At 43.2% G+C, this 9,256-nt stretch overlaps 2 protein-coding genes across 5 annotated transcripts; both read right to left on the reverse strand.

The window, feature by feature from the left end:
* Window positions 1–201: 201 nt before the first annotated feature.
* Window positions 202–2,591, reverse strand: LOC107723987 (transcription factor Maf-like). 4 transcript variants are annotated; one of them, XM_016532747.1, is made up of 2 exons: window positions 1,595–2,591; window positions 202–1,323 (listed from the first exon to the last, which is right to left on the reverse strand). In XM_016532747.1, the coding sequence occupies exons 1-2, from the start codon at window positions 2,194–2,196 to the stop codon at window positions 945–947; spliced, it is 981 nt and encodes a 326-aa protein (XP_016388233.1). In that variant the 5' UTR covers window positions 2,197–2,591; the 3' UTR covers window positions 202–944. The 4 variants fall into 4 exon arrangements, with proteins under 4 accessions (XP_016388233.1, XP_016388232.1, XP_016388231.1 ...); XM_016532746.1 differs by having other exon boundaries at window positions 202–1,091; window positions 1,369–2,591; XM_016532745.1 differs by having other exon boundaries at window positions 202–1,085; window positions 1,363–2,591.
* Window positions 2,592–3,457: 866 nt separating this feature from the next.
* LOC107723986 (transcription factor Maf-like) lies at window positions 3,458–4,947 on the reverse strand. The gene has a single exon (XM_016532743.1). The coding sequence runs from the start codon at window positions 4,440–4,442 to the stop codon at window positions 3,465–3,467; it is 978 nt and encodes a 325-aa protein (XP_016388229.1). The 5' UTR covers window positions 4,443–4,947; the 3' UTR covers window positions 3,458–3,464.
* Between the last annotated feature and the right edge of the window lie 4,309 nt (window positions 4,948–9,256).

Genomic DNA, 9,256 nt, shown 5'->3' on the forward strand with positions numbered 1-9,256 from the left:
TTCACAGTCTTAAGTGTATCACACTGAGATAAGTTACAATTGTTTCAGGGGTTTAATAATGTCTCTTCGTCCGACAAAAAAAAAAAGGATAATCATACAGAATCACTCTTCTTGCCAAAACACATGTTTCATCACTAAAATTGCTGAAAAAAAATGACAGGACTTTGTCGCAAGAATCATGGAGGCAATGTTTCATGTAAAGGATGAAAATATGTCACTTTTTTGCTCAGAGTCCCAAAAATGTGGACAGGACCAGACAATGAGAAAATGAATGTAACATCGCAGCGTTTCAGTTCAGTTCGTTCAGGGAAAAGAAACACAAAGCATCGTCAGCCAACATGACCAGCATGTGGGCTCGACATATCGCGTCCGACACACAAATAAATACATTATTGAGTGAGTTCTTCACAACAACACAAAATGTGATGGAGTTCGAATGAAACAATGTCAGTCTCGCTCAGTTTATGAGGGAAATGAGTCTGTTTAGACACTCGACATGAGTTCAAACACTTCTCCATGCTTTCAGTGTACAGTGCCCTCATGTAACCAGCAAGTGTCACTTGAACTTTACAAAAATGTGAAGTTAAAAGTTACGCAACACGAGGCGTAGGACAACATGAGGAAGTATCAAATGAAAGTATACGTTCACATATTACAGTTTCAACAGAATAAACAAAATCATAACAACTCGGCGATGGAAAATGTCTTATTATTGTCCAAAAGCGGAGAGCAAAAGTTGCGTGGGCTAAGCTCTAAAGCTCGATTTCTTCATCACTGGATTAAATGTATCTACATTTAAAAAAAATAATAAAAAATAATAATAATAATAATAAAAGTGAGAGGAAAACGTGACTGCCCCGCGTGCGCCCAATCCAACACAACGAGAGAATAACACGCGTACGCAACTTTTGCACATCGCTGCTCTATATTATGTGCCGGTAAACTCACATGAAAAACTCCGGGGACGACGGGTTGTTGTCGCTGCTGGATCCATTTTCTCTGAAGCCGCTGCTGATGAGCTTCTCGTACTTCTCTTTGTACGCGTCTCTCTCGCGCACCAGTCTGGAGATCTCCTGCTTGAGGTGGTCCACCTGCTGCAGCAGATGGGTCTTCTCGCCCTCCAGGACGTGCCTCTGCTGGACCCGCTTGTAGCGACACGACTGGGCATAGCCTCTGTTTTTGAGGGTTCTCCTCTTCTGTTTGAGCCGGATGACCTCCTCTTTGCTGACCCCCCGGAGCTGTCGGTTGAGCTCGCGCACGGACATGGTCACCAGCTGCTCGTCCGAGAAGCGATCGTCCAGGTCCAGGTGCATGTGCTGGTGGCTGGCGGGGTTGCCGCTGGGAGATCTCCTGCTTGAGGTGGTCCACCTGCTGCAGCAGATGGGTCTTCTCGCCCTCCAGGACGTGCCTCTGCTGGACCCGCTTGTAGCGACACGACTGGGCATAGCCTCTGTTTTTGAGGGTTCTCCTCTTCTGTTTGAGCCGGATGACCTCCTCTTTGCTGACCCCCCGGAGCTGTCGGTTGAGCTCGCGCACGGACATGGTCACCAGCTGCTCGTCCGAGAAGCGATCGTCCAGGTCCAGGTGCATGTGCTGGTGGTTGGCGGAGTTGCCGTTGGACTGCAGCCCGGGCGTCGGATGGTGCCCGCCCGGGTGGTGCTGGTGATGGTGGTGGTGGTGGGGTGCCCCGTTCTGGGCTGCGGCGGCCGCGATGACCGCGGAGACCACCGCGGCGGCGGATCCCATCTCCTCGCCGGCCATGGCGCCTCCCGCCCCGGCTGCGCTGGTAAACTGCTGCCCTCTAGCATAGCCGTCGAAGCTCTGGAGCTGGTGACTGCTGTTGATCAGCGCCTCCACCGCGTCCTCGGGGCTGAAGCCCAAAGCCTCCGGGTTGAGCTGCTGTTGGTAACCGGTCATCCAGTAGAAATCCTCCAGGTGCGCCTTCTGTTCGCTCCCGGATCCCGGACTGGGCGCCGAGAAGCTTGGAGAAGGGGGAACCGAGCTGCAAGGCGTGCTCATCGGGGTGGAAGACAGGGATCCCCCGGCGATCAGGCGGCTGCACTGGCTGATGCTGCGATCGGGCTCCACCGGCTCCTTTTTCACTTCAAACTTCATCAGATCGAAGTCATTAACATATTCCATGGCCAGGGGACTGGTGGGCAGGTCGGAGCTGCTCATTGCCAGTTCTGATGCCATCCTTTTGCTGTTGACAGTCCTCCAAAGGGGGTGAAGAGCAGCTGTCAAAGTGGTCGGGTTCGAGACAGCGTGAGCCAGCTTGATTTCTTTATTCAATTCTTCAAAAGCAAAGAAAAGGATTCGCGAGCGCCGATTTATTATTATTTTTTTAATTCGCCTCTCGCGCACAGACGCAGGAGCGCGCGCGTCTCCAGTTCCTCTCTCTTTGTGCGCGAGTGTCGACGCGTTTGAGTCGCAAACATTTAACACTGCATGGCTGCGTGGATTTGTTCTTTCTTTCTTTCTTTTTCTCTCTCAATAGTTTCGTTGAAATGAAGACCGTAACATGTATGTGATTGGCAATTGGACGCTTGGCTGAAGAAAAAAAAAAAGTACTCCGGGCTTGTTCTAGAGTTTTTAAAGGATCACCGAGCATATCATACAGAATCACTCTTCTTGCCAAAACACATGTTTCATCACTAAAATTGCTGTACAAAAATGACAGGACTTTGTCGCAAGAATCATGGAGGCAATGTTTCATGTAAAGGATGAAAATATGTCACTTTTTTGCTCAGAGTCCCAAAAATGTGGACAGGACCAGACAATGAGAAAATGAATGTAACATCGGAGCGTTTCAGTTCAGTTCGTTCAGGGAAAAGAAACACAAAGCATCGTCAGCCAACATGACCAGCATGTGGGCTCGACATATCGCGTCCGACACACAAATAAATACATTATTGAGTGAGTTCTTCACAACAACACAAAATGTGATGGAGTTCGAATGAAACAATGTCAGTCTCGCTCAGTTTATGAGGGAAATGAGTCTGTTTAGACACTCGACATGAGTTCAAACACTTCTCCATGCTTTCAGTGTACAGTGCCCTCATGTAACCAGCAAGTGTCACTTGAACTTTACAAAAATGTGAAGTTAAAAGTTACGCAACACGAGGCGTAGGACAACATGAGGAAGTATCAAATGAAAGTATACGTTCACATATTACAGTTTCAACAGAATAAACAAAATCATAACAACTCGGCGATGGAAAATGTCTTATTATTGTCCAAAAGCGGAGAGCAAAAGTTGCGTGGGCTAAGCTCTAAAGCTCGATTTCTTCATCACTGGATTAAATGTATCTACATTTAAAAAAAATAATAAAAAATAATAATAATAATAATAAAAGTGAGAGGAAAACGTGACTGCCCCGCGTGCGCCCAATCCAACACAACGAGAGAATAACACGCGTACGCAACTTTTGCACATCGCTGCTCTATATTAAGTGCCGGTAAACTCACATGAAAAACTCCGGGGACGACGGGTTGTTGTCGCTGCTGGATCCATTTTCTCTGAAGCCGCTGCTGATGAGCTTCTCGTACTTCTCTTTGTACGCGTCTCTCTCGCGCACCAGTCTGGAGATCTCCTGCTTGAGGTGGTCCACCTGCTGCAGCAGATGGGTCTTCTCGCCCTCCAGGACGTGCCTCTGCTGGACCCGCTTGTAGCGACACGACTGGGCATAGCCTCTGTTTTTGAGGGTTCTCCTCTTCTGTTTGAGCCGGATGACCTCCTCTTTGCTGACCCCCCGGAGCTGTCGGTTGAGCTCGCGCACGGACATGGTCACCAGCTGCTCGTCCGAGAAGCGATCGTCCAGGTCCAGGTGCATGTGCTGGTGGCTGGCGGGGTTGCCGCTGGACTGCACGCCAGGCGTCGGATGGTGCCCGCCCGGGTGGTGGTGGTGGTGATGGTGGTGGTGGTGCGGCGCGCCGTTCTGGGCTGCGGCGGCCGCGATGACCGCGGAGACCACCGCGGCGGCGGATCCCATCTCCTCGCCGGCAATGGCGCCTCCCGCGCCGGCTGCGCTGGTAAACTGCTGCCCTCTAGCATAGCCGTCGAAGCTCTGGAGCTGGTGACTGCTGTTGATCAGCGCCTCCACCGCGTCCTCGGGGCTGAAGCCCAAAGCCTCCGGGTTGAGCTGCTGTTGGTAACCGGTCATCCAGTAGAAATCCTCCAGGTGCGCCTTCTGTTCGCTCCCGGATCCCGGACTGGGCGCCGAGAAGCTTGGAGAAGGGGGAACCGAGCTGCAAGGCGTGCTCATCGGGGTGGAAGACAGGGATCCCCCGGCGATCAGGCGGCTGCACTGGCTGATGCTGCGATCGGGCTCCACCGGCTCCTTTTTCACTTCAAACTTCATCAGATCGAAGTCATTAACATATTCCATGGCCAGGGGACTGGTGGGCAGGTCGGAGCTGCTCATTGCCAGTTCTGATGCCATCCTTTTGCTGTTGACAGTCCTCCAAAGGGGGTGAAGAGCAGCTGTCAAAGTGGTCGGGTTCGAGACAGCGTGAGCCAGCTTGATTTCTTTATTCAATTCTTCAAAAGCAAAGAAAAGGTTTCGCGAGCGCCGATTTATTATTATTTTTTTAATTCGCCTCTCGCGCACAGACGCAGGAGCGCGCGCGTCTCCAGTTCCTCTCTCTTTGTGCGCGAGTGTCGACGCGTTTGAGTCGCAAACATTTAACACTGCATGGCTGCGTGGATTTGTTCTTTCTTTCTTTCTTTTTCTCTCTCAATAGTTTCGTTGAAATGAAGACCGTAACATGTATGTGATTGGCAATTGGACGCTTGGCTGGAGAAAAAAAAAAAGTACTCCGGGCTTGTTCTAGAGTTTTTAAAGGATCACCGAGCATAGGAGTATAAAAGCAATGCTGAGTTTTATAGCCGCCCTGACGTCAGGTTTGAAATACGAAATTGACTCGGACTCGTAGCCAATAGGCTCGCTGAATCCGAGGGTCAATTTACATACTAGAGAAGAAACAAAAGTTTTCCGAACTGTCAGAACTGACAGAGAGCTAAACGACGACTTTAACTCTTTAGGGACAGCGATTTTTTTTTGGTTTGGCGTTTAAAGCAGGTAAAGCTTTTGCACATCTTTTCATTCATTGCATTTTTTTTTCACATTGCCTATTGTTTAAAATAAAGCGATCTGACAGTATGCAATGATCATACTGATTTATACATAAGTGATATATTAATAACATTAAAAAGATAATTTACACTTAGGCTACGATGCTTGTTTAAACTACAATATTATTGAAATTTCTTATAAGAAACCACGTATAGACCATATTAAAGTCCATAAATTTCACGCAAGTAATGTTTTAATTAGCCTACGTTATCGCTTGAGCTATTATTAATATTTCTCAGACACATTGGAGAGAAAAAAGTACACGACGAATATATTAGCGACAGATGTAACTACTAAAGCAATTAAAATGGCCATATGGTTTCAACAGAGTACGCGTCTTTATGTTGTTTTAATGTGAATATATTAATTTATTTGATTTTTTTTTCTCCACTGTCCCACAAAACGTGTCCGGGAAGCCCTTACATGCGAGCGGACAAGCGGTTTCAAATCTCAACAGCGCCCCCTCTCGGCTGAGCTGAACCGCTTCTGTGTATTAGCGGAGTGTTTCATCTCTGTGTCAGATCACTGTCACATGTTTAGATTGGTTTAACGGCACTTGGGAGCAGTTTTATGATGACATATCAATAGATTTAATGTACTGCATAGGCAGTAATCAAATGATCGTTTAAGTATATATATATATATATATTTTTTTTTTGGACAAACCTTCATTTAATCATATACTTAGGGTCACTTGAGTATGGGGTGTGTTGTTATACATTTTGGCTACCAGTGTATATTTATTTATTTTTCTTCATTGATATGGCCACATTTTCCATTAATGTTTCTGTCAGTATAATCATATAGTTAAGCACTGAGTAATACTAATGGACAACATGTAATGAATCATTAATTATTTGAGCAGCTTGTAATTACACATGGTTCTTGTTGTTTTTTATTATTATTAATTATAATAGCATGTACTATAAGTAACATGAGCACATTAATGTAGAGTATTGCTTGTTATACTTATGTGTTTTGCTGTTAAATAGACTGCGCGCACAAGCACTACACGTGTCTCTCTTTAAGTGCTCCGAAACGGCTCTCATTGCTGGAGGGTTTCTTAATAAACAGGATTTCTCTCCTAGAGCAGCGTTAGCTCATGAGAGCAGACAATAAAGAAGACGATTCTCACAGGAGATATTGAAATGTGGTCGAGCTGTCTGTGGAAAAGCCACGCCAGGAAGCCACGCAAACTACAAAGCCGCCAGCGTAAAAAAATACAAAAAAATACAAGCCCAGAGTCCCAAAAGGAAGTAAATATTCTCTTAGTCTCAGTGACTGTTCTCGGGGACCCAAACCTAGAAAATCAACATATTATTTCATTAATTAGATCACCCAACAAAAGCCTTCAGAGGCCTTTCAAAAAGCGCTGAATAAATATTGAATTTATGTCCCTTCTGACTGTATAACTGCTCAACAATCAAGAGAAATAAAGAGTCCCAGATATGAAATTTATATATATCTTAACAATTTTTTCTGCTTCTTTAGAGCAGTGGTAATATAGTTAGCATTGCCGTAATGTATCATACTTGTCCCACAATGTTTTCAGTAATTGTAACATACTTTTAACATCACAGAAGTGGTATATCGATATAAAATATGATCATAAACATGAATATATATGGCCTGCTATTAGTGCACTACAGAAGAAACGCATCTGCTGATTGCAAATCACAGCTAAAATTGATGACATGAAATATTTATATTCTGCTTATGCTGTGGGGTTAAACCCAGCATACGGTTTACCTGTTTACATGAACAAAACAAATGAGATTGAGATTTTATGTGCTGTTGTGATTTATAATTCTGCACTGTGTATATGTCCTTTTACGTCACCTGATGGAAGAACTGTATTTACTGGTGTACTGTCAGAGGTTGGGTTTAAGGATTCATTCATTTCACTGGTGTAATACATTATGTAAATTGTGTTTTATTATATTATATTATATTGTTGTGTGTGTGTGTGTCTGTTGTGGTTGTTAGAGGTTGATTTAAAGTATATCCAAAATTATCATGTTTTTGAAAGATTTCATGAGATTGACCTTTATTTTTTAATAACTGGAAGAATGCAAGCATATGAACATTGTAAAAAGTGGTATAACACTTTATTTTATGGTGTCCTTGTCACATGTTGCATGTACTTACTATGATAATAACAGCAAATAATGCATATTTACAAACAAATAACCCTAAACCTAAACCTAACACCCTATGTGTACATGTTGTTCATTAATATTATTCAATACTTATTTGTGTAATTACACTGTAACAAGGGCATCTTAAAAAATAAATAAATAACCAAAAGTGGTTAACAAAAACATTAATAATAAAAATAAATAAATAATAATAAAAAAATATATATAGAGATTAAAGTATGGACACATTTAAAAACAAAAATACAATTACAAAAAATTTAACTGAAATTAACATGAAAGCAGAAAATATATAAAAAAATATAATCTAATTCGAAATATTTACAAAAATTATAATAGTATATCAATGGTACTAAAATAACAGTTTCTACCTGATCCACTGAACCATGAAAATGATGAGAAACATGAGAGTTTTGCTGGTATTAGTTAATGTATTTATGTTGATTCGTTTGTTAAATATTATTTTTGACTTAAGTCTGGTTAATTTAGATGTTAGCATTTCTTCAGGGAATGCTTGTGGTGATGATGTTGAGTCAGGTTATGTCACAGTTACATGTTCTGTATTATTGTGTAATCATTGTGTAACTGTGGACACATTTTAATGAAAAGGAACTTGATTTGTTAGCATTTCAAGAGCATTTGGTTCCTTTCAGAGTGTTTCATCAGTAGCAGCGATTGCTGTGGGGGCGGGAGACCCTTCTGATCAATGAGAGAGAGAGAGAGAGAGAGAGAGAGAGAGGGACAGTCTTCCTCTAATCTACTAAGATTCGTCATATCCCATTTCCTGGTCTTCATGTTCATATGAGCACATTACCAAGGTCTTTGTTAATGAGAGATTTTATGACCTTTCTGAATTCACCCCCCTTGAGAATATTGATGAATATTGTTTAAAAATAACTGGCTGTATGATTTACAGTTCATCCACATGCATTTAATTATTGTAACCATTACTGAGTTCTCCCATTGTTTTGAGCAATGGCCTCAGCTGTGAGCGAGAGCTTGCGATTTGTTTTTCTGTGAGCCGTAACCCCACGGACGTCAATGGGCCTTCAAAACCTGCACATTGTCCTCTCATTTTTATTGAAGCAGTGTTGTCCTTGCTCAGATTTACACAAAAAGACACAATCCAGGAAGATGATTATATTCTGTCTGAACTGAAGATGTGAAAACGGCTTCATCGTATTCTAAAGCCTCAAAAGCCTTTTAGAAGCTTATTCATATTTAAACACCAATCAATATTAGTCCACTCAAAAACGGCCTGTATTGCAGTGGGATTTTGTCTGATCAATAAAAGTGACAATAATGTAAACTCATTTTTTAAATATCAGGGGTGTTTGCCTGTGAAGAGAACACAGGCTCTTGTGAGTGGTTGCCAGGGTGTCGCTATGTGGTCGTTAAGAGTATAAATTTATTATTATTTTTTTTTAAGTATGCTTATTTCTTATTTGCCATTACAGCTCACCAAGTCTCAGTGATATTCAGGACTCGATATGGCTTGGGTTCCTCTATCAGGCCTATTTCTCTCAAATATTGTTCACAAATCTGTCTAAATCTGTGTTAGTGAGCACTTCTCCTTTGCCGAGATAATCCATCCACCTCACAGGTGTGGCATATCAAGATGCTGATTAGACAGCATGATTATTGCACAGTTGTGCCTTAGGCTGGCCACAATAAAAGGCCACTCTAAAATGTGCAGTTTTATCACACAGCGCAATGCCACAGATGTCGCAAGTTTTGAGGGAGCGTGCAATTGGCATGCTGACTGCAGGAATGTCCACCAGAGCTGTTGCCCGTGAATTGAATGTTCATTTCTCTACCATAAGCCGTCTCCAAAGGCGTTTCAGAGAATTTGGCAGTACATCCAACCGGCCTCACAACCGGAAATTTACGGATTACTCGTTCCAAACCCATTAGACTTTCGTTCATCTTCGCAACACTGATGAAGATGATTTTTAATGTTCTCTC

This window comes from Sinocyclocheilus rhinocerous, unplaced genomic scaffold (assembly GCF_001515625.1).
Source record: "Sinocyclocheilus rhinocerous isolate Xijiao unplaced genomic scaffold, SAMN03320098_v1.1 scaffold63, whole genome shotgun sequence".
Classification (NCBI taxonomy): Eukaryota; Metazoa; Chordata; class Actinopteri; order Cypriniformes; family Cyprinidae; genus Sinocyclocheilus; species Sinocyclocheilus rhinocerous.